The 24499-nt window shown below is 40.7% G+C and overlaps 2 protein-coding genes across 5 annotated transcripts; both read left to right on the top strand.

The window, feature by feature from the left end:
* Positions 1–146: 146 nt before the first annotated feature.
* Positions 147–17047, top strand: LOC135548172 (spindlin-Z). 4 transcript variants are annotated; one of them, XM_064977498.1, is made up of 7 exons: positions 147–252; positions 6544–6685; positions 6914–7003; positions 7675–7720; positions 10084–10346; positions 12391–12624; positions 14517–17047. In XM_064977498.1, exons 3-7 carry the CDS (start codon positions 6949–6951, stop codon positions 14714–14716), a joined length of 798 nt encoding a protein of 265 aa, XP_064833570.1. In that variant the 5' UTR covers positions 147–252; positions 6544–6685; positions 6914–6948; the 3' UTR covers positions 14717–17047. The 4 variants fall into 4 exon arrangements, with proteins under 4 accessions (XP_064833570.1, XP_064833569.1, XP_064833572.1 ...); XM_064977497.1 differs by having other exon boundaries at positions 6872–7003; XM_064977500.1 differs by lacking the exon at positions 7675–7720.
* Positions 17048–18311: 1264 nt separating this feature from the next.
* nxnl2 (nucleoredoxin like 2) lies at positions 18312–20482 on the top strand. Its single transcript, XM_064977118.1, has 2 exons — positions 18312–18906; positions 19656–20482. Exons 1-2 carry the CDS (start codon positions 18605–18607, stop codon positions 19825–19827), a joined length of 474 nt encoding a protein of 157 aa, XP_064833190.1. The 5' UTR covers positions 18312–18604; the 3' UTR covers positions 19828–20482.
* Positions 20483–24499: the final 4017 nt, after the last annotated feature.

Raw genomic sequence — 24499 nt, 5'->3', positions numbered from 1 at the left:
TTCTGTGTCGCAGTCAAACAAATGCGCAGGCGCAGAGCTGTCGGTTCGGGAAAAGCAAAATGACTCACTATTTTGCAGGAAGACAGAATTTATTGCACCAATTATGTATCGTGCTGTAACACTTTTTGGCAGAGGAAGGGGAGGGGATGGTTTTTGTCAGTAATCAGGGTTGCCATCAAACGGATACTGACTGAGGCACAGGGGAGAAAGCGGGATAGGAAAATATCTTGCTAAAATTTCACAATAAAGCGGGTAAGATATTCCGAAACACAAACAGCTATTCTCACACACAGGAAGCCTGCCACAAACATTAATTCAAAAGGTCTCTATGCGAGCGCGTAACATGACTCTTCAAAACTGGGGTGGAAAGGAGACTGGTTTGGGGCATTTGTCTTCATTTGAAAATGTGTTTCTTGTCAGCCAGAGTATGGTCCCTGTTGGTTCGACTGCACCGTTTCTCTGCGGGGATAGTAAATATGGCTGACACTGACCACTAGTGTAGCTCATGTACGGTGCTGGTTGCAGACGGCATTTATCTTACATTGCAAGACATTGTGTTGTGATGTCTTCAATCGATGAAGCAATCACTTGATTGAAAAGAACTGGTTACGAAGTTAACTAGCTAGGTCTAGTTAGTTTGGTTTGTTTGTTAGCCAGCTAGCTAATGTAAAGGAAAATCTGTTTCAACAACATATTTGGCTGGACTGTTTCAAAGACTAACGTTAGATTGCCCAGCCAAAGACAAATTGAAAACAGTGTTGTATGCCAAATGTGCAATACAACAAATAATTGTCTTTACATAGCTAACTAAACTGATACTTACTAGCTTATAAACTGTGGTAACTTTTTGTACTTCAATGTAACTAGCTAGCTACCAAGGATTTCCGTTTGTTGTAACATAATCTGTCCAACCTAACAACTGTTAAATGATCTTGCGGCATTGTGCCGAGTTCCTCAGTCTGTTGACACAGTCCCAAGCTTCCTATCTGGCAACCAAAGCAAAGGTCACACTGCACAATGTCATGAATCACGATCAACTCATCTGCCCGACAGACTATTCATTCAGTGTCAAGTGAGGTGGGGCGGGGACTCTGACAGCTATTTATTATATGTGTTCATTTGTGTCCTATATTTGATGCCAGTCTGTTGAGCATTTACAAAGGAGAAAGTAGACCAGAGGTATTGGTGGGGTCACCAAGATGTCAGCGTAAATATTAAAAAAATAATGATATATATATTTTAATATCACTAACAACAACAAAATAAACTAATTTTGAATTGCATACCTACAGTAGAGAAGAGGGGCATACATGTTTTTATGATGTCAACTTTATTTCTCAACTCCTAATATTGAGCAAATTACACTCAATGGAGTCAATTACACTCACTGGAGTATCTGACATAGACTTTGAAAAAGCACCCGCGAGTATCGGCTGCGGAAAGTGAGATTTCTTGACCAAAACATGGCTCACCTTTTGTTTTAACCAGCTGAACAGCTGCGCTATTAGTGAAAATGTGTCTGGAGTTACCTTTCTATCTTATGGGCTATGTTAGAGTTTACACTTCTTCCAATAATAATGTATAACATAATAAATTTAAAAATCGATCTAACATCTATTAATTTTAAAATGTTGATTACTACTCCTTGCCATTCACCCGATGATAAGACAAGATGTACAAAACATTTTTTGCTAACATAATCGGGGTCCCTGGTTCGCTGGTTTGCCTGGGTGGAGGTCCCTGGGCAAGAAAAGATTGAAGACCCCCTGAAGTAGACGCATTACAAGTTGATTAGGCTAAGCCATTCCGTGTTTGGAAAATATCTGCACAAATGGATGACAGTTGGCATGAGGCCATTCATTCTGCCTTTGTCTAATCAAACATGAATTATGACAATGTGGTTTTACGTGATTGAAACTTAAACTACTCAGGGATGAAGTTAAGGTCTGAAAGTCAGTTGCTGTCGGGCAAGTCGGCAGTCTTTTTTTGGTTGCCCGGAGATTACATGCAGAAATGCCATATACAGTGCCTTCAGAAAGTCCTCACACCCCTTAACTTTTAAAATTGATTAAATATAGATTTTTTTTCATCACTGGCCTACACACAATACCCCATAATGTCAAAGTGGAATTATGTTTTTATATTTTTTTTACTAATTCATTTAAAAAAAATGAAAAGCTGAAATGTCTTGAGTCAGTAAGTATTCTTCCCCTTTGTTATGGCAAGCCTAAATAAATTCAGGAGTTAAAATGTGCATAACAAGTCACATAATAATTTGCAATAATAGTGTTTAACATGAATTTTGAATGACTACCTCATCTCTACCCCACACATACAATTATCTGGTACCTCAGTCGAGCAGTGAAGTTTTGTACTTCACAGATTCAACCACAAAGACCAGGAAGATTTTCTAATGCCTCACAAAGAAGGTCACCTATTGGTAGATGGGTAAAAAAAGAAACAGACATTGAATATCCCCTTGAGCATGGTGATGTTATTAATTACACTTTGGATGGTGTTTCAATACACTAAGGCATCCTTCCTAACTAAGTTGCTGGAGAGGAAGAAAACTGCTCAGGGATTTCACCATGAGGCCAATGTGGACTTTAAAACAGTTGGCATTAAATGGCTGTGATCAAGAGAACTGAGGATGGATCAACAACATTGTAGTTACTCCACAATACTAACCTAAATGACGGAGGGGAACCTGAAGGAAGCCTGTATATATATATATATATATATATATATATATATATATATATATATACACACTACTGGCCAAAAGCTTTAGAACACCTACTTATTCAAGGTATATTTTTATTTTACTGTTTTCTACATTGTAGAATAATAGTGAAGACATAAAATCAATGAAATAGCACATGGAATCATGTAGTAACCAAAAAAGTGTTAAACAAATCAAAATCGACTTTGTATTTGAGATTGTTCAAATAGCCACCCTTTGCCTTGATGACAGCTTTGCACACTCTTGTCATTCCCTCAACCAGCTTCATTAGGTTGTCTCCTGGAATGCATTTCAATTATCAGGTGTGCCTTCATAAAAGTTAATTTGTGGAATGTCTTTCCTTCTTAATGTGTTTGAGCCAATCAGTTTTGTTGTGACAAGGTAGGCGGGGTATACAGAACATAGCACTATCTGGTAAAAGTCCATATTATGGCAAGAACAGCTCAAGTAAGCAAAGAGAAATTACAGTATCATTACTTTAAGACATGAAGGTCAGTCAATACGAAAAATGTTAAGAACTTTGAAAGTTTCTTCAAGTGCAGTTGCAAAAACCATCAAGCGCTAAATGATGAAACCGCCACAGGAATGAGGACTGACACAGGAATGGAAGACCCAGAGTTACCTCTGCTGCAGAGGATAAGTTCATTGGAGTTACCAGCCTCAGAAATTGCAGTCCAAATTAATGCTTCACAGAGTTCAAGTAAGACACATCTCAACATCAACTGTTCAGAGGAGACTGTGAATCAAGCCTTCATGGTTGAATTGCTGGAAAGAAACCACTACTAAAGAACACCAATAATAATAAGCGACTTGCTTGGGCCAAGAAACACGAGCAATGGACATTAGACCGGTGGAAATTTGTCCTTTGGTCAGGATTCCAACCGCCGTGTCTTATCAGATGTGGTGTGGGTGAACGGATGATTTCTGCATGTGAATTTCCCACCATGAAACATGGAGGAGGAGGTGTGATGCTGTGGGGGTGATTTGCTGGTGACGCAGTTTGTGATTTTATTTAGAATTCAAGGCACACTTAACCAGCATTCTGCAGCGGGACGCCTGGTTTGGGTTTAGTGGGACTATCATTTGTTTTTCAACAGGACAATGACCGAACACACCTCAAGGCTGTGTAGGAGCTATTTTACCAAGCAGAGTGATGAGTGCTGCATCAGATGATCTGGCCTCCACAATCCCCTGACCTCAACCAAATTGAGATGGTTTGGGATGAGTCAGACCGCAGAGTGAAGGAAAAGCAGCCAACAAGTGTTCAGCATATATGGGAACTCCTTCAAGACTGTTGGAAAAGCATTCCAGGTGAAGCTGCTTGAGAGAATGCCAAGAGTGTGCAAAGCTGTCATCAAGGCAAAGAGTGGCTATTTGAAGAATCTCAAATATAGAATATATTTAGATTTTGTTTAACACTTCTTTTGGTTACTACATGATTCCATATGTGTTATTTCATAGTTTTAATGTCTTCACTATTATTCTACAATGTAGAAAATAGTACAAATAAGTAGGTGTTCTAAAACTTTTGACCGGTAGTGAGTGTATATGTATATATAGTGTGTGTGCCATATATATATATATATATATATATATATATATACATACATACATACATACATACACTATATATACATACATACACTATATATACACACACACATATATATATATATATATATTACACTCACTACCGGTCAACACCTACTTATTTTTACTATATATATATATATATATATATATATATATATATTATATTATTATTTAAACCTTTATTTTACTAGGCAAGTCCATTTAGAACAAATTCTTATTTACAATGATCCCCTACCAAAAGGCAAAAGGCCTCCTGCAGGGATGGGGACTGAGATCATAAAAAATAGGACAAAGCACACATCACGACGAGAGACACCACAACACTACATAAAGAGAGTCCTAACATGACAACACAACATGGTAGCAACACAACATCACAATAACACGGTAGCAACACATGGAAGCAGCACGAACATGGTACAAACATTGTTAGGCAAAGACAACATCATACTGCTTGCAACAAGTTGCTAAAGTAATAATGCAAAAAAATGTAACAATGCAATTAACTTGATGTCCTGAATACAAAGTGTTATGATTGGGGCAAATCCAAATACAACACATTACCGAGTACCACTCTCCATATTTTCAAGCATAATGGTGGCTGCATCATGTTATGGGTATGCATGTAGTCATTAAGTACTGGGTAGTATTTCAGGAAAAAATACATGGATTGGAGCCTAGCACAGGCAAAATCCTAGAGGAAAATCTGGTTCAGTCTGTTTTCCACCAGACCCCTTAAGAGGAATTCACCTTTCAGCACGAAAATAACCTAAAACACAAGGCCAAATGAACACTGGAGTTGCTTACCAATAAGACAGTGAATGTTCCTGAGTGTCAGAGTTACAGTTTTGACTTAAATCTACTTGACAATCAATGGCAAGACCTGATAATGGTTGTCTAGCAATGATCAACATCCAATTTGGCAGAGTTTGAAGAATTTTGAATTGAATAATGGGCAATTGTTGCACAATCCAGGTGTGGAAAGCTCTTAGAGACTTACCCAGAAAGACTAACAGCTGTAATCGCTGCCAAAGGTGATTCTACAAAGTATTGACTCTTTGGAGTGAGATATTTCTGTGTTTCATTTTTCAATGCATACAATTTCTAAAAACATGCTTTCACTTTTATCATTATGTATTGTGTGTTGATGGGTGAGAAAAAATATATTTAAACCATTTAGAATTCAAGCTGTAACACAACAAAATGTGGAATAAGTCAAGGGGTATGAATATGTTCTGAAGGCCCTGTACAGTATTGCCTGCATTTCACCCAGCATAGGAGAGGAGAGAAAGATCAGTACTTGAATTCTTTGTATTTAGGTTATTGTCAGTAAAAACATTCGCAGAGCAGGCTCAACATGCCCAACTGCCATAAATGCCTCACATTTTTTGTCTTTCACTTAAAAAATGTGGAGGAACAAGAAAGATCAGCTTGGCTACTGGGTCATCCACCTCAAAAAGCAGAAGAAAGAGGACTTCAACACCCACCATCTCAGATTGTTCCCAAATTGTGTGCTGTTAGGTTTATGTCCCATCCTACATCCTGATATTACCAGGTCCTGACCTCTAGATGGTGCTGTTCATGCTACAGATTAAACATACTGTAGACCTATTCCATTTCTTAGACAAAAAAAGAACGCTTTTAGATGGAGATCCTCCACTGAGCATGCTGTTTAGTCCAAGAGTAAGTATAACAGCCCTCGCTGGCCACTATAAACAGATGGCAGTTGTGGCATTATTGATCTGGTGGTTTGTGAAAAGACTTGTGTTGTGAGCGGTTTTACAGGAATCATTCTGGATAGTCACACTGCTGATTTGATACTCATGTTGGCCTAAAACAAGACTGCAATATATGAATGGGTTCTTGTATATAGGCATAGTCTGCAGTGCAGAGAAGGTACCAGCAGTTATAGTGGTCTAGCATAGAATTAGAATGATTCATGAATCATTCTAATTCTATGAGTAGAACTGACAGGACAGGACTAGTTTAATCCTGACATTTCCACACAAGTGGGATGGAAGGGGTTCCTTTATCATTTTTTCCATCTTGATGTTTTCGCCCAAATGTTTGGGGAGCCTGCTTTGGTTTGAAATAGGCTTGGTAAACAAACACAAAGCTTTCCGATTTTTTTTAGATTAAGTGCAAAATTTGACATTAAAGTGACTGAATATCTTCACATGTATATCAGCATTTCTTTTGGTTTGCAGGTCTACCCAGAGTCCTGATGTGATCATCATCCCAGAACAGAAACATTAGCCTGCCCCGAAGTCAGTCCTCAACCAACCGTGGACAATCTGGATTGGATATCAAAGATAATCCGTCTTTATCCCCGTTATCTGCCTGCACTGGGTAGACACTTTATTTTTTTCCTCCCTGCCTGTTTCCATTTTCTGAATTGGTTGCCATATATAGATTTTCACTTTCTGACTTGTTACCTTCCTCTGACTGGACTCTTCTATTCAGATGTATTCCCTGGCTATCGTCCATCTCTCTGGGCTATAACATAAATCATTCATGTTTTCATTACGTTGGCAGTTTTACACCCCAGACCTCGTACCATAGATATTTTCACCCTAGTCTGGCAGCTAGACTGCTCCACTATACCCTGATGAATGAAGACCCCATTCGGGAAGAGTGCGCCCGGCCAGAGATCCAGAGCCGATGCAGGTTAGTTTGGCTTTAAAGGGATAGTACACCTACATTTGAAAATTACATATTGGTTTCCGTACCCTGTAAGCAGTCTATGGACGATGTATGACAGCAATCCATGCTTTGGTTTAGTTTCCCTGGCACTGTTTCCACATGCTGACATTTGAGCATTTGTGCTACAAATCCCATTTGCGCTCTTTATAGATGTTGTCGGCGTCCCAAATGGCACCCTTTTTCCTTTATTACTCACTTGCTTACTTAATTAGTCCCATCACTCCTTTGGGCTCATAGGCCATCGACGATCCTCTCCAGCTCGTTCAAGCCCGTGCCGATTCTCTTGGTGAGGGCGTCCTCTCTTCCTTTTGGCTTGCTGGTTCCAGGATAGAGCTTGCCTGGTGATGTTGGAAACACCTGGAGGACACCTATTCCCTTTATAGTGCACTTCTTTGGACCAGGGCCTTTAGAGGCTCTGGTCAAACGTAGTACTCTAATTGGCCTATAGGGAATCGGCTGCCATTTGGGGGGGACAGCCTTTGTTGTTTGCTCGTTATCTTCAGGTTACACATATAATCCGGTACATTTAGCCTACTGATAAGAGTAGATTAGCTACTGAATACATTCACTACAGTCATTTGCACTAGAAGAACGTTTGATGTTTTTTTTGTGATGTTTTTTTATTTTTATCTAAGGACACACAGGTGTTTCTTCAAACATGAAGAAAAAGGACTCCCACAAGTAAGCCAGGAATCCTTATGCACTGTACTTACCTTAGCTTTGTGATTGTGCCAATGTAGGCATTCGACTGTTCTAAATGTATACATGTTGTGTAGTAGTATTACATTAAAGCTGGTTTCAGGCTAGGCTAAAACCATCTGTTGTCTGCTTAGTTTTTCCAAGGTAGAGAACATCAGTTGTGCTTGCTAAGATAAGTCAATGATTAAGTCTAGTAGTGCCATGCTGAATACCTGATATCAGATACTGGTCTTAAGTGGCCTGCTGAAGTTAATACAGGGTTAATAGGAGCTGTGTAGGGACACTACCATGGTCAGGGTTAGAATCAGCTGTGTAGGGACACTACCATGGTCAGGGTTAGAATCAGCTGTGTAGGGACACTACCATAGTCAGGGTTAGGATCAGCTGTGTAGGGACACTACCATGGTCAGGGTTAGGATCAGCTGTGTAGGGACACTACCATGGTCAGGGTTAGGATCAGCTGTGTAGGGACACTACCATGGTCAGGGTTAGGATCAGCTGTGTAGGGACACTACCATGGTCAGGGTTAGTATCAGCTGTGTAGGGACACTACCATAGTCAGGGATAGGATCAGCTGTGTAGGGACACTACCATGGTCAGGGCTATATTCACACTTGAAAGAATACCATCTTTAAAGGACTCCTGTAGACATGTCAAGGGAAGGAAGGAAAGAAAGCAGATTTTGTCTGTAATACATTGCCATGGCCTACATACACTACATGACCAAAGGTATGCGGACACATGCTTGTTGAACATCTCATTCCAAAGTCATGGGCATTAATATGGAGTTGGTACCCCCTTTGTTGCTATAACAGCCTCCACTCTTCTGGGAAGGCTTTCTACTAGATGTTGGAACATTGCTGCGGCGACTTGCTTCCATTCAGCCACAAGCATTAGTGAGGTTGGGCACTGATGTTGGGTGATTAGGCCAGGTTTGCAGTCGGCATTCCAATTCATCCCAAAGGTGTTCGATGGGGTTGAGGTCAGGGCCCTGTGCAGGCCAGTCAAGTTCTTCCACACCGATCTCGACAAACCATTTCTGTATGAACATCTCTTTGTGCACAGGGGCATTGTCATGCTGAAACAGGAAAGGGGCTTCCCCAAACTGTTGCCACTAAGTTGGAAGCACAGAATCGTCTAGAAGTCATTGTATGCTGTAGCGTTAAGATTTACCTTCACTAGAACTCTAAGGGGCCTAGACCAAGACCAATATTCCTCCTCCACCAAACTTTACAGTTGGCACTATGTGTTTGTAACAGTATAGACTTTACGTCCGTCCCCTCGCCCCGACCTGGGCACGAACCAGGTCGGGGCACACGTCAACATTCACCCTCGAAGCATCGTTACCTATCGGTCCACAAAAGCCGCGGCTCTTGCAGAGCAAGGGGAACCACTACTTCAAGGTCTCAGAGCAAGTGACGTCACCGATTGAAACACCACTAGTGCGCACCACCGCGAACTAGCTAGCCATTTCACATCAGCTACACATTCATGCAGGTAGCATTCTCCTGGCATTCTCCAAACCCAGATTTGCCCGTCAGACGACCAGATGGGGAAGCATGATTTATCACTCCAGAGAACACGTTTCCACTGCTCCAGAGTCCAATTCCGGCAAGCTTTATACCACTCCAGCTGATGCTTGACATTGCGCATGGTGATCTTAGGCTTGTGTGCGGCTGCTTAGCCATGGAAACCCATTTCATGAAGCTCCAGACGAACAGTTCTTGTGCTGATGTTGCTTCCAGAGGCAGTTTGGAACTCGGTAGTGAGTGTTGCAACCGAGAACATACCTTTTTTATGAGCTACATGCTTCAGCATTCAGTGGTCCTCTTCTGTGAGCTTGTGTGGCCTACCACTTTGCGGCTGAGCCGTTGTTGCTCCTAGACGTTTCCACTTCACAATAACAGCACTTACAGTTGACCAGGGCAGCTCTAGCGGGGAAGAAATTTGTTGAACTGACTTGTTGGAAAGGTGGTATCCTATGACGGTGCCACGTTGAAAGTCACTGAGCTCTTCAGTTAGGCCATTCTACTGCCAATGTTTTTCCTATGGATATTGCATGTCAGTGCTCGATTTTATACAGCAACTGGTGTGGCTGAAAAGGTCGAATCCACTAATTTGAAGGAGTGTCCACATACTTTTGTTTATGTAGTGTATTTCATTATTTGAATATTGTATCCTATTTAATATATAATAATGTAATACCAGACTTATCTAGAAGCTAATGTACTGTGAAGGACTGACAGCCAATTATCAAAGGTTTTCCCTCTTCTTTTCATTGGCTACGTGGATATTTGTTTCCCCAAATCCCTCTCTTCTCATTGGCTGAAATCTGAAATGTACAGGAAACACAAGAACAGCATGGGCCCCAACAAGGTGGTGTCGTCGTCTGCGCCCCGCCGGAACATGGTGGGCTGTCGTATCCAGCACATCTGGAAGGAGGGGAGCACTGCGTCTCAGTCGCTGTGGAAAGGCATGGTGCTGGACCAGGTGCCTGTCAACCCCTCGCTTTACCTCATCAAGTACGACGGCTTTGACTGTGTCTACGGCCTGGAGCTACATAAAGATGAGAGGGTGCAGGGACTTGAGGTGCTCCCTGACCGTCAAGGTATGAACTTGGTCTATTGTGCATTCGGACAGTATTCAGACCCTTTGACTTTTTCCACATTTTGTATAATTACAGCCTTTTTCTAAAATTGATTACATTTTTCTCTCATCAATCTACACAATACCCCATAATGACAAAGCAAAAACAGGTTTTTAGATATTTTAGCAAATTTGTAAAAAAAATAAAAATAAAACATTTGAAATATCACATTTACATAAGTATTCAGACCCTTTACTTAGTACTTTGTTGAAGCTCCTTTTGCAGCGATTAAAGCCCGAGCCTCAAGCATTTTGCTACACTTGCATTAACATCTGCTAACCATGTGTATGTGACCAATAAAATTTGATTTGAGTCTTCTTGGGTATGATGTTACAAGCTTGGCACACCTGTATTTTGTGAGTTTCACCCATTCTTCTCTGCAGAACCTATGAAGCTCTCTCAGGTTGGATGGGGTGCGTCGCTGCACAGCGTTTTCAGGTCTCTCTGGGCTCTGGCAGGGCCACTCAAGGACATTCAGAGACTTGTCACGAAACCACTCCTGCGTTGTCTTGGCTGTATACTTAGGGTCGTTGTCCTGTTGGAAGGTGAACCTTCGCCCTAGTTTTAGGTCCTGAGCGCTCTGGGGCAGGTTTTCATCAAGGGTCTCTCTGTACTTTGCTCCGTTCATCTTTCCCACGATCCTGACTAATCTCCCAGTCCCTGGCACTGAAAAACATCTACACAGCATGATGCTGCCACCACCATGCTTCACCGTAGGGATTGTGCCAGGTTTCCTCCAGACGTGACGCTTGGCATTCAGGCCAAATTAAACCAATCTTGGTTTCATCAGACCAGAGAATCTTGTCTTAGAGTCCTTTAAGTGCCTTTTGGCAAACTCCAAGCGGACTGTCATGTGCATTTTACTGAGGAGTGGCTTTCGTCTGGCCACTACCATAAAGGCCTGATTGGTGTAGTGCTGCAGAGATGGTTGTCCTTCTGGAAGGTTATCCCACCTCCACAGAGGAACTCTGTAGCTCTGTCAGAGTGACAATTAGGTTTTTGGTTACCTCCCTGACCAAGGCCCTTCTCCCCTGATTGCAAAGTTTGGCCAGGTGGCCAGCTCTAGGAAGAATATTGATGGTTCCAAACTTCTTCCATTTCAGAATGATTGAGGTCACTGTGTTCTTGGGGACATTCAACTCTGCAGAAATGTTTTGGTACCCTTCCCCAGATTTGTTCCTCGACACAGTCCTGTCTCGGAGCTCTACAGACAAGTCCTTTGACCTCATGGCTTGGTTTTGCTCTAACGTGCACTGTCAACTGTGGTACCTTTATATAGAAAGGTGTGTGCCTTTCCAAATTATGTCTAATCAATTGAATTTACTACAGGTGTACTCCAATCCAGTTGTGGAAACATCTCAGGGATGATCAATGGAAACAGGATGCACCTGAGCTCATGTTCGTGTCTCATAGCAAAGGTTCTGAATACTTATGTAAATAAGTAATTTTTTTACACTTTCTCATTTTGGGTTATTGTGTGTAGATTGATGAAAAAATATATTTTCATCAATTTTAGAATAAGGCTGTAACTTAACAAAATGTGGAAAAAGTCAAGGGCTCTGAATTCTTTCCAAATGTGTATATATAGTGTCAACATTGTTATCTCAACATATTGATTTACTGACTAGTGATCACACGATGTGGATAAACCACTATCATAGACAGGCTTTTTTTGTGCTCTAATGGTCTTCTATGTTCATATGCGAATCTTTCTAAGATTTGTCTGTGCAAGAAATGGGGCGTCGGGGTAACCTAGTGTTTAGAGCGTTGGACTAGTAACCGGAAGGTTGCAAGTTCAAACCCCCGAGCTGACAAGGTACAAATCTGTCGTTCTGCCCCTGAACAGGCAGTTAACCCACTGTTCCTAGGCCGTCATTGAAAATAAGAATTTGTTCTTAACTGACTTGCCTAGTTAAATCAAATAAAAAATATGAATTGTAATTGAAGTGCTTGTTGGCTTCATTACCAATCATCCCTGTCCCATATTTTTGTTGACCTGTTACAGCCTCCACGCGTGCCAGCGATGTCAACCTGGCCGACACGATGATAGGGAAGGCTGTAGAGCATATGTTTGAGACGGAGGACGGGACTAAAGACGAGTGGAGGGGCATGGTTCTGGCCCGAGCCCCCATCATGAACACCTGGTTCTTCATCACCTACGAGAAAGACCCCGTTCTGTACATGTACCAGCTCCTAGACGACTACAAGGAGGGAGACCTGAGGATCATGCCTGACTCCAGTGAGTACAGTAAAAATGTGGTTAAAGCCGACAGCATGTATGAGACTCTCTGTCTTATTACAAAGCTTATAATATGTTATGCAGGTATGGTAATACTAAAATCTGAGAGGTAAACAGATCTCTCCATCCAACTATAGTGTTCTTATAACAAAATACTAAGCAGTGTAGACCAAATCCCAGTATGAAAATGTTTAAAATACTTAGTAGTGTAGACCAAATCCCAGTATGAAAATGTTTAAAATACTTAGTAGTGTAGACCAAATCCCAGTATGAAAATGTTTAAAATACTTAGTAGTGTAGACCAAATCCCAGTATGAAAATGTTTAAAATACTTAGTAGTGTAGACCAAATCCCAGTATGAAAATGTTTAAAATACTAAGCAGTGTAGACCAAATCCCAATGTGAAAATGTATAAAATACTAAGCAGTGTAGACCAAATCCCAGTATGAAAATGTTTAAAATACTAAGCAGTGTAGACCAAATCCCAATGTGAAAATGTTTAAAATACTAAGCAGTGTAGACCAAATCCCAGTATGAAAATGTTTAAAATACTAAGCAGTGTAGACCAAATCCCAGTATGAAAATGTTTAAAATACTAAGCAGTGTAGACCAAATCCCAGTATGAAAATGTTTAAAATACTAAGCAGTGTAGACCAAATCCCAATGTGAAAATGTTTAAAATACTAAGCAGTGTAGACCAAATCCCAATGTGAAAATGTATAAAATACTAAGCAGTGTAGACCAAATCCCAGTATGAAAATGTTTAAAATACTTAGTAGTGTAGACCGAAAACCAAATTCTGAAAATGTATAAAATTCTAAGCAGTGTAGATCTAATCCCAATGTGCAAATGTTTTAAATACTTAACAGTTGGACCCCAGGAAGAGTAGCTGCTGCTAATGCAACAGCTAATGGGGATCCTAATCAAATACCTAATCCAATGTGAAAATCATCTGGAAATACAGATTAGAGACTCGGTTTTATAGCCTCCATCTTTCCGTAGCCTATTCAAAATGTTTTTTTAATTTGAAGCTTTGCTCCTGGTCAAACCTTTGAGTCTAAGTACATTTTTATCAAATCAGTTAAATAGGCCAAATGTTGATGTTGCACAGTGCACACAATAAAATAATACAGAATATTAGGTAGAATTATGTGCTGCTCACAGACTGACAGGCTAACATCACATTCAAATATTCTCCTTCAACGGAAATAAATAAAACATTTCAGAGAACCTCGTAACATTCTCCATCTACCTATAGTGATGCCATTATGAAAATACAAGCTGTCGACCAGACAAATCCATTATTTTAGATACAACAAAAAATGAACGTGCGAAACTTCAATGCCAGACAAGTCAAAACAATTTTGCTGGCTGCGCGGCAATAAAGCAGCATTTTCTTATCTTTCGGATCCATTTGGGTCCGATACAGACCCAATTGGAATTGGACCCAGCCCTCTCTCATCTCTTACATGTTTCGGGTCGGATTTGGTACACCTCGAATCCAAATGGGGTATGGTATTGACTTTCAAAGAAATGAACGGGTCCTGTTAGGGACAGGTGGGAAGTTTGCAGGTCCATTTCTCTCCGGATGGTGAGGCTTCTCTTAACAATGATCATAGCCTACTCTTTGATGTTCTCCCTTAATGATTAAAGCTATCATCATTGTTATGGTAAACTTACTTTACATAGCCCTCTATTCCTATGGGGAACAACCAAAACGGTCCACCAGTTCTTCTGCTTGTCTAGGGATTAATTTAACCTGACATTGACAGGCCACAATAAACCTGTTTCTGTGTTGTCTCTGCCTGTTGATTTGATCTCAATTGGACTAACCTGGTTAAATAAAGCTAAATGAATGAATTGGTAAACGTATGTGTTTTCTTCTCCCCCAGATGACACTCCGCCTGCAGAGCGGGAGCCAGGGGAAGTAGTGGACAGCCTGGTGGGGAAACAGGTGGAGTACGCCAAAGAGGACGGCTCCAAACGAACTGGCATGGTTATCCACCAGGTGGATGCCAAACCCTCAGTCTACTTCATCAAGTTCGACGACGACTTCCACATCTACGTCTACGACCTTGTCAAGACCTCCTAAGGCGACCTTTTACCCTTTGACCTTTTCACACTACTGAGCCGAATCGAGCTGTACAGGGCTGGCCTGGTTACACGTACATCCACCATAGCTGAAAAGACTATGCGAAAATATGTTAGAGGTGGTACAGTTTGGTCCACGTCGGCACGGTAGTGTGAACAGGGCACTGGGTCTCTGGGCCTAGAGGACAGGGGGTCTATCTGGGGAGTTAATGATGGATGCAGGAAAGACTATGGTCATCATCACCACATGGAACCTTACCTTATCCACCAACTTTTCTTAAATATATCTCGAACGTTTCGTGCAAAAGCTTCTTTGAGATGCGACAGATGGACAGCTAGATTGGATATTTCACTGAAGCCTTTGGATTGCTACTAAAGCATCTTGTGTTCTAGAATCTAGTCAGAAGAGAGAGAGGGGAGGGGTCACTGTGCAACTGAGTTATTGGCCACTTGATTGGCTAAGAAGACTATTTGTTTCTGCAACTGGCTATCCCCTATCAGAGTAAAGATCTGAAGGATTTGTTACATAGATCCCTTTGTAAGGGGAGGGACGGAAAAAGATATCAGCGTTATTTGAACACTGCATATTTACTGCGACCTTTAAAGTGAATTACTATCTGGGTTTGTTTCCATCTCAGAGAATTGTTCAATCCTTGACTGATTATATTTGTTTGTTTGTAATGTTAAAAGATACACAACAACATATGAAGTGAGCAAAGGCATTTGTTGAAGTTTTGTGAGGGACATGACCATTGTTTTAATTCAAATGTTTTCTTTGTTTCTTTAGTTAAATACTGATGCCGATATTTGCAGTTTTATCTTCAGCACTAATTTCAAAGAATCCACTCAGAAAACATTTACTCAGTTGTCTTTATAAGTTTTGCCTTTTAATAATAATTATATGTTGATCATTCTCAACAAAACACTATTCAGAATGGTTGACCAGTGAGAACGTTAATCTGTAGTCCTGAGACTGAGTTTGTTCATTGGGCCTTGCCAAAGCCCTCGACCCTTATCATTCATTATCCAATCATAATAACAGCAATAATTATTATAATTATTCAGATAATACTTATGTTTGTTATTATCGTTCCTGTAGTCATATGTTTACCTTTTTTTTGGGGGGGGGTCAAGCATAGTTTCTATTTTTGTTTATTTTTTACTTTCATTGTTATACGTTATTTAGAGACATCTTCTTCACCTCTGTCTTTGTGTTAAACAGACTTTCTGTTTAATTGGCATAGTAACCTTTTAGTAAACTGTTTTATCATGCCTTTAAAAAAATAAAGACAGTATGGTGAAAGCACTGCAAAGTATTTGGAAACTAAAACTTCAAACCAGCTCCTCAAAAGTGTTCTCAATTCAGCAGTACCACTACAACAATACTAAAGTGTTTCTAAAATCTTCACACAACTGTTAATTCACAACAAGTATTAAAAACTTTAAAAGCAACACCCACTTTATAGAGTGCATGTAATATTGTACTCAAGGAAAGGTTACTAGCCTCAATTAGACTTTTATTTGTCATATTTTGTTGAGATGAGCTGTTTCCCGCCATTATTTAAAGCTTATAATAATGTAGTTAAAATGTGATAGCCGTTTCTGGCTTTCTCTGTGTGTGGGCGGGTGTGTGACAAAACAACATTCACCAGATGCCCCTAGTTGGCCCCTTTGGAATGTTACAATGGTTGTCAGAGAAACAGTGGACTACTGAGCACTCTAGAACCTCTGACATACAGATGTTGTTAATTACTGTAGTAACATTTAGTGGTCATGTGACTGTAACCCCTCCTCTACACTCCTCTGCCTTACTACTCTTTCTCCATGCCCTTCTTGACCTTTAGCAGTGTTTATTCCCAGTCTCTGGAGAGGTAGTATAGTCCTGATATTTTCATTAGCCTGTGGAGTAACAGAACAGATGTGCCGTTGTGACTGATTTGCGATTAGATAAACCACTGCATCTCCAGCTGAAGTGCCTGCAGAGACATATAAAGCCCATTAGTTTTTATTTTTACATTTTATAACTGTTTTTCTTTCTTTGACTGTATGGCTGAATGGTAGCTTTAGAAATGAAAACCTGAGAGATTATGTGTATTGGTTATAATGAGGCTCATAATTCGAAGACCCCATAAGGTACCGTATACACCTCTGTATCTAAGAAAATAAACACAAGTATCTTATGTATCCTGTTGTATTCCAAACCGAAAACTGACTTGTGTTTTATGCAAGATGTCACCTTCAGGAAAATAGTTGAAAGTGTTTGATGGATTGGCATTTCACACTGTGTTTGATGTTGGTTCATTTTGGGATAAAAAAAAATTTTAAAAGAGAATATGAAAATAGTCCATTATTTTTGCATGAGTAGCGGAAACAGTAGAACTGTAAGTGGAAGCTTGTGTGAGATACACACATGCATCTGTCATAACTTTTTCTATGAGGTTATCTTCATTCTGTTACCTGTTGTGATGCTCCCTTTTTTCTTTTCCTGTTTTGCATTTCTTAAGAAAAGCAAAGTCATTTTTTGTATTACATTTTTGATTCTGCTCTGCTATAGGATGAAACTCACTGGGGTTGTATGAGGGGCCAATAGAAAGGCCACATGATGCCAGTGTTACACAGCATTTGAGGGATCATATCTTTCACATACAATACCAATGTTGTCCGTAAATATTTTTTACATGTATCTTTTGAGTGCCACAAGGAAAGCATGATCTCAAAGAAAAAGGCCTTATAAAATTGGTAGAGAGATGTTTATACAGCATATATATATGAGAGAGAGATATGTGTGTGTATATATATATGTGTGTATATATATATGTGTGTGTATATATATGTGTGTATATATATGTGTGTGTATATATGTGTATATATATATGTGTATATATATATATATGTGTGTGTATATATATATATATATATGTGTATTTATATATATATGTGTGTGTGTGCGTGTATGTATGGGGTGTGCAAGGTAGGTAGCACATCTTAGTTACATATCAGAAGAATAAACAATGTACATAGACACTTTAAAGAGAAAATATTAGGGTTTTCATTTCTCAAAGTTACTCTTAAATCAGTTTAAAATAAGATTGAAAACTATGATTTACTGTATATGGTCCCTTTTAGATGCTGTTGCTCTTTTCTAACTTGTAAAATACATTGTATAGTTGATTCTTCATGTTTGTTGGCATCTACTTCAATGGCTTCTATTTGAACTGGTAATTTGTTATTACTCTGAACAATGTAGAGTTAATTTGATTTGCTTTAGGGGTATAAGCATTTAAACACATGTTACTTAGATCTGTCATTTTTATAATTGTTACGTAAGTATCCTTATAACATTTGAGAAAATAAAAATGTAATGTGAGGTTGTGTGGTGGTTTCTTTCTTATGGTTTTTCTGCTTTTAAAGATGCCAGACTTAGGTATTTCTCGTACAGAAGATCACTCCCCTCAATCAAACGTATTCGTCACATACACAGTGTTCAGCAGGTATAAAGACATAAGGCTATTTGCATTGTGTAAATATTACTGATTGTACCTTTAAATAGTTACGTAGAGGACTTAGGACACTGATTGGCCACGTGAGATGTCAATCAAACTGGCAGTTTGTTTTAGCCAACCAACAGTAACTAGCTCTACAGCAGTCGATACAGTTCGTTATGACAGGTTGTAAGGTGATAGTAACTATCTCTATATAGTGATTGAAGAATGAAAATGATGACCGTTTTGCACTTCTACGAGTGATTTCACGTCTTGGTTAGTAACGGTTCACCGCGAGTAACTGCTACAACTGTAACCGTCTTAAACTGGTTTTGACTACAGTTGCCTAGGTCGTTAGTGGCTATCCTAAATATGTTTGTATATAACTAGAACTGTTCGATTCGACCATGGTGGAGGTTTTTGTTGGGAAAACTCTGCTCAATAAAGAAGGGGATCTTATTGATTCAGAGGAAACTCTCAGGAATAAAGTAGTAGGAATATATTTTTCTGCCGGCTGGTGCCCGCCTTGTCGAGATTTCACCCCTTGTCTATGCGATTTTTACACGGAACTTGTCGAGGAGAGCGAGCCACCTGCACAGTTCGAAATAGTTTTCATATCTTCTGACAAGTCAAGTGATGATATGGTGGAATATTATCATGACATGCACGGAGACTGGCTGGCCCTGCCATGGACGGATCAATACAAACAGTAAATTCTTAGGATGTAGCTTATTTCTTGTAGCCTATTCCTATTTGAGTTATTGTAAATAGCCTAGTGACACAAAAATGTCTACATACATTATGGCTGAACCATTCGTATATGCTTTTCCCCACGGTTTGTATCCTATCCCATAGCATAGCAGGCTAACTGTGGGCTACGGGCTTTTTAAAGGGTTTATGCGTCACCCTCTGAGGGTTTAGGTTTAAAAATAGGGCAAGGTCTCTACGTGCCTGATTAGCCAAAGTGATTGGAACTCTGCAAGGCTAGCCTACTGTATGCTCTGACACATTGGGATCTGTATTTTATGTTGTAGAACAGTGGTTCCCAACCTTTTTCGGTTACTGTACCACCAACTGAATTTTGCTCTGCCCAGAGTACCCCTGAAGTACCCCCTCATGTGCACTTTACCAGTAGGCCTATTGGCTCATGAGTCTTCTCAAGTACCCCCTGTGGATTGGCCACGTACCCCCAGGGGTCCTAGAACCCCTGGTTGGGAACCACTGTTGTAGAACATGTGTTCTGAAATTGTTATTCTCACCCATTTGATTGATAATTGGCCTATCAATTATGAGAAACGTGTGTAGCTATCCTGCAACATCCCTCTCATAATTGGTTTCTGTGACTGACACAATCCTTTGTGCCTTCATAAAAAGTGAATGTATTATTTTTGCCTGGTATGGACCATGTGGTGATAAAGACCTGATTGTGCCCTGTGCTGTTCCACTTTCCCTTCCCAGTGATCTCAAGAACAGGTACAAAATCACAGCAGTCCCCAAGCTGGTGATTGTGAAGGAGAATGGAGATGTGATCACAGACAAAGGCAGAAAACAGATCCGGGACCAGGGCCTGGCCTGCTTCAGGAGCCGGCTTGAGGTGGCCGAAGTCTTCCAGAACTTTAAAGCTTCCTAGACATTCTAAAATACATCATTCTACATTCTAGAGCACCTTCCTGCTCCTAACCCATAGACTGTTCTTTTCTAGCTGTCTATTCTAAACTTCTGCACTACAATGCAATATTGTCTATATTCTAAACTTCTACACTACAATGCAATACTGTCTATATTCTAAACTTCTACACTACAATGTAATACTGTCTATATTCTAAACTTCTGCACTACAATGTAATACTGTCTATATTCTAAACTTCTATACTACAATGTAATACTGTCCATATTCTAAACTTCTACACCAAAATGTAATACTGTCTATATTCTAAACTTCTACACCAAAATGTAATACTGTCTATATTCTAAACTTCTACACTACAATGTAATACTGTCTATATTCTAAACTTCTACACTACAATGTAATACTGTCTATATTCTAAACTTCTACACTACAATGTAATACTGTTTATATTCTTACCTTCTCCACTACAATGTAATAATATCTATATTCTAAACTTCTACACTACAATGACAATATGTCTTTTTTTCTAATGAATAGACATGAGTGGCTTATATTTTCAGAATACATATTTTGAGGTGTTTGGACATTTTTTATATTTAGTTTTATATGACTTAAAATGCACAATAATGATTAAATCCTTTGCTGTCTGTTTACAGTCTGATAGTTATTGTAAAGTGTTATGATGTTATGTTATGGAACAATCAAGTCAGTGCCATTCCCCAGTGTGCCATTAGAATGCTAAAAGAAAACCCCATAGGATAGTATTTTCACCATTGTTAATTCACCATAGCTAAGTTTCACTCTTCATTGCCTGCGCACCTCTTTGCATTTAATCACAATCATTTTGTTTTCCTTGTAAGTTGGCAAGCTCTTCGACTTTGATTACGATAGTCAACAGTCAGCACACATCCAAGCCTGTCTCTATAGAATAGATTGTTATTTAGGTTACATAAGGCCCTTGTTGTAGTTACATAAAGAGAATGCTCCAGATATGTTATTATAACAAATCATGCTGATGTCAAATAATTGAATAATGTCCACTTGATGGATGCAAAACTAACAAGGTAACGCTAATGCCTTTGCACGTTATTCCAGTGCTATCCTTTATACCACAGGATGTCGACATAGACTCACTTATAAGGCTGCATCCTCAGCTAGAGATTATATGCTACAGCACTTCTCCCTCCCCCATAGAGTTTATGTTTTTCCACCTATTATCTTTTGTGAGAAAGCATTTCATGTAAACAATGTATTTTTAAGAATATTTTGAGAGAGTTGCTATTGCAATATGTCAAACAGGGAAACTAGTTTGAGGGGGATTTGACCAAATGCTAAACTGAACATGATCCTTTGAATTAAAAAAGGCTTGACAAAGTAGAGGAATTTTGTGTTAAACAAACCTCTGAAATGCCATAGGCATAGCGCTTGTTCAGTCAAATCAAATTTTATTTGTCACATACACATGGTTAGCAGATGTTAATGCGAGTGTAGCGAAATGCTTGTGCTTCTAGTTCTGACAATGCAGTAATAACCAACAAGTAATCTAACTAACAATTCCAAAACTACTGTCTTATACACAAGTGTAAGGGGATAAAGAATATGTACATAAAGGTTCTATTAATGAGTGATGGTACAGAGCAGCATAGGCAAGATACAGTAGATGGTATCGAGTACAGTATATACATATGAGATGAGTATGTAAACAAAGTGGCATAGTTAAAGTGGCTAGTGCTACATGTATTACATAAAAATGCAGTGGATGATATAGAGTACAGTATATATGTATACATATGAGATGAATAATGTAGGGTATGTAAACATTATATTAGGTAGCATTGTTTAAAGTGGCTAGTGATATATTTTACATAATTTCCCATCAATTCCCATTATTAAAGTGGCTGGAGTTGAGTCAGTGTGTTAGCAGCAGCCACTCAATGTTAGTGGTTGCTGTTCAACAGTCTGATGGCCTTGAGATAGAAGCTGTTTTTCAGTCTCTCGGTCCCAGCTTTGATGCACCTGTACTGACCTCACCTTCTGGATGATAGCGGGGTGAACAGGCAGTGGCTCGGGTGGTTGTTGTCCTTGATGATCTTTATGGCCTTCCTGTAACATTGGGTGGTGTAGGTGTCCTGGAGGGCAGGTAGTTTGCCCCCGGTGATGCGTTGTGCAGACCTCACTACCCTCTGGAGAGCCTTACGGTTGTGGGCGGAGCAGTTGCCGTACCAGGCGGTGATACAGCCCGCCAGGATGCTCTCGATTGTGCATCTGTAGAAGTTTGTGAGTGCTTTTGGTGACATGTCAAATTTCTTCAGCCTCCTGAGGTTGAAGAGGCGCTGCTGCGCCTTCTTCATGATGCTGTCTGTGTGGGTGGACCAATTCAGTTTGTCTGTGATGTGTATGCCGAGGAACTTAAAACTTACTACCCTCTCCACTACTGTTCCATTGATGTGGATAGGGGGATGTTCCCTCTGCTGTTTCCTGAAGTCCACAATCATCTCCTTAGTTTTGTTGACGTTGAGTGTGAGGTTATTTTCCTGACACCACACTCAGAGGGCCCTCACCTCCTCCCTGTAGGCCGTCTCGTCATTGTTGGTAATCAAGCCTACCACTGGTGTCGTCTGCAAACTTGATGATTGAGTTGGAGGCGTGCGTGGCCACGCAGACGTGGGTGAACAGGGAGTACAGGAGAGGGCTCAGAACGCACCCTTGTGGGGCCCCAGTGTTGAGGATCAGCGGGGTGGAGATGTTGTTGCCTACCCTCATCACCTGGGGGCGGCCCATCAGGAAGTCCAGTACCCAGTTGCACAGGGCGGGGTCGAGACCCAGGGTCTCGAGCTTGATGACGAGCTTGGAGGGTACTATGGTGTTAAATGCCGAGCTGTAGTCGATGAACAGCATTCTCACATAGGTATTCCTCTTGTCCAGATGGGTTAGGGCAGTGTGCAGTGTGGTTGAGATTGCATCGTCTGTGGACCTATTTGGGCGGTAAGCAAATTGGAGTGGGTCTAGGGTGTCAGGTAGGGTGGAGGCGATATGGTTCTTGACTAGTCTCTCAAAGCATTTCATGATGACGGAAGTGAGTGCTACGGGGCGGTAGTCGTTTAGCTCAGTTACCTTAGCTTTCTTGGGAACAGGAACAATTGTGGCCCTCTTGAAGCATGTGGGAACAGCAGACTAAGATAGGGATTGATTGAATATGTCCGTAAACACACCAGCCAGATGGTCTGCGCATGCTCTGAGGGCGCGGCTGGGGATGCCGTCTGGGCCTGCAGCCTTGCGAGGGTTAACACGTTTAAATGTTTTACTCACCTCGGCTGCAGTGAAGGAGAGTCCGCATGTTTTCGTTGCAGGCCGTGTCAGTGGCACTGTATTGTCCTCAAAGCGGGCAAAAAAGTTATTTAGTCTGCCTGGGAGCAAGACATCCTGGTCCGTGACTGGGCTGGTTTTCTTTTTGTAGTCCGTAATTGACTGTAGACCCTGCCACATGCCTCTTGTGTCTGAGCCGTTGAATTGAGATTCAACGGCTCCTTGCCTCCCATTACGTTATGGTCTCTGACTGAAATACTGCCTACACAGTGCTGACTGGGCCGTTCAGTCCTCTGGTTAATTCACTTATGCAATGATGGTGAATTATTTAGAATCTGTTGAAGAAACTTGCTGTCCTTACTCAGCTGAAGTCCCTTTAGGTCAGCATCTTGACCATAAAAATGTACATTTGGGTTTTTATGACAGCAGTTATTGTCAAGGTGACAGGTGATCAGAGACACCTTTAAGACACCTTGTTCACTGGTCCAACAGCTGTCCTGTTGAAAGAGCTGCCACCAGTTTAGCAATTGAGAGGTCTTGAACCAGCAACCCTACAACTACAGGGCAAGTGCACACCTGTGGCATAGATCAAGTGTGCCATAATGGTCTAGACCTCTTGGCGGTGGCCATAGCTTGCTCATATAGGCTACAGCGAGGCTACACCAAGGCTATAGGCTACAGCAAGGATATAGGCTACACCGAGGCTACACCAAGGCTATAGGCTACAGCGAGGCTACACCAAGGCTATAGGCTACAGCAAGGATATAGGCTACACCGAGGCTATAGGCTACACCGAGGCTATAGGATACAGCATGGCTATAGGCTACACCGAGGCTATAGGATACAGCAAGGCTACAGGCTACCATGAGGTAGGTAGGCTTGTGAGGCGAAGTCACTCCAATGAACGGGTTGACAAAACTCACAATACATTTTTCCAGCTCTTCTTGGTGATGCAACCATTATATAACACTTTGCCGAGTGCAAACTAGTCCCAAGAGAGCAACAAAATAAACTTAGGCTGTTTGAACGGTTTGACTTTTTACTCGGCTTGAATGCATGGCACACAATCACACAACATTTGTGAGGTTCTCAGGACCTGCTTGAGCCAGACTTCCCAAGTACCCAAATGAACTGTCTGACCTCAGACACTGCTCTGAGACCTGTTCTCAGTGTTCCTTTGAGACACAGCTGGAGGGAATGTGTGTAATGAGTGGACATGATGAATAAACCACTGTACGGTAGACTGGCGGGCGGCAGTGGTTTTCATACCACTGTGCAGCTCTGCTTCTACATCGCAGAACAGAGTTGCAACAAGAGGACCTCAGTTGCCTAAACCTCAACTCAAAATACCACCGACGGCAGGCGA

Source organism: Oncorhynchus masou, chromosome 11 (genome assembly GCF_036934945.1).
Source record: "Oncorhynchus masou masou isolate Uvic2021 chromosome 11, UVic_Omas_1.1, whole genome shotgun sequence".
Taxonomy (NCBI): Eukaryota; Metazoa; Chordata; class Actinopteri; order Salmoniformes; family Salmonidae; genus Oncorhynchus; species Oncorhynchus masou.
The sequence above is the reverse complement of the archived record's forward strand: the minus strand, read 5'-3'. Positions and strand labels throughout refer to the sequence as shown.

What these genes read in the sequence shown, in the direction of transcription:
- LOC135548172 (XM_064977498.1), top strand. Translation starts at nt 6,949, where the DNA reads ATGAAGACCCCATTCGGGAAGAGTGCGCCCGGCCAGAGATCCAGAGCC. An exon ending in GAGATCCAGAGCCGATGCAG is followed by an intron (nt 7,004 to 7,674) that starts GTTAGTTTGGCT and finishes TTTTTATCTAAG; the next exon opens with GACACACAGGTGTTTCTTCA. An exon ending in GAGGATCATGCCTGACTCCA is followed by an intron (nt 12,625 to 14,516) that starts GTGAGTACAGTA and finishes CTTCTCCCCCAG; the next exon opens with ATGACACTCCGCCTGCAGAG.
- nxnl2 (XM_064977118.1), top strand. Translation starts at nt 18,605, where the DNA reads ATGGTGGAGGTTTTTGTTGGGAAAACTCTGCTCAATAAAGAAGGGGAT. An exon ending in TGGACGGATCAATACAAACA is followed by an intron (nt 18,907 to 19,655) that starts GTAAATTCTTAG and finishes TTCCCTTCCCAG; the next exon opens with TGATCTCAAGAACAGGTACA.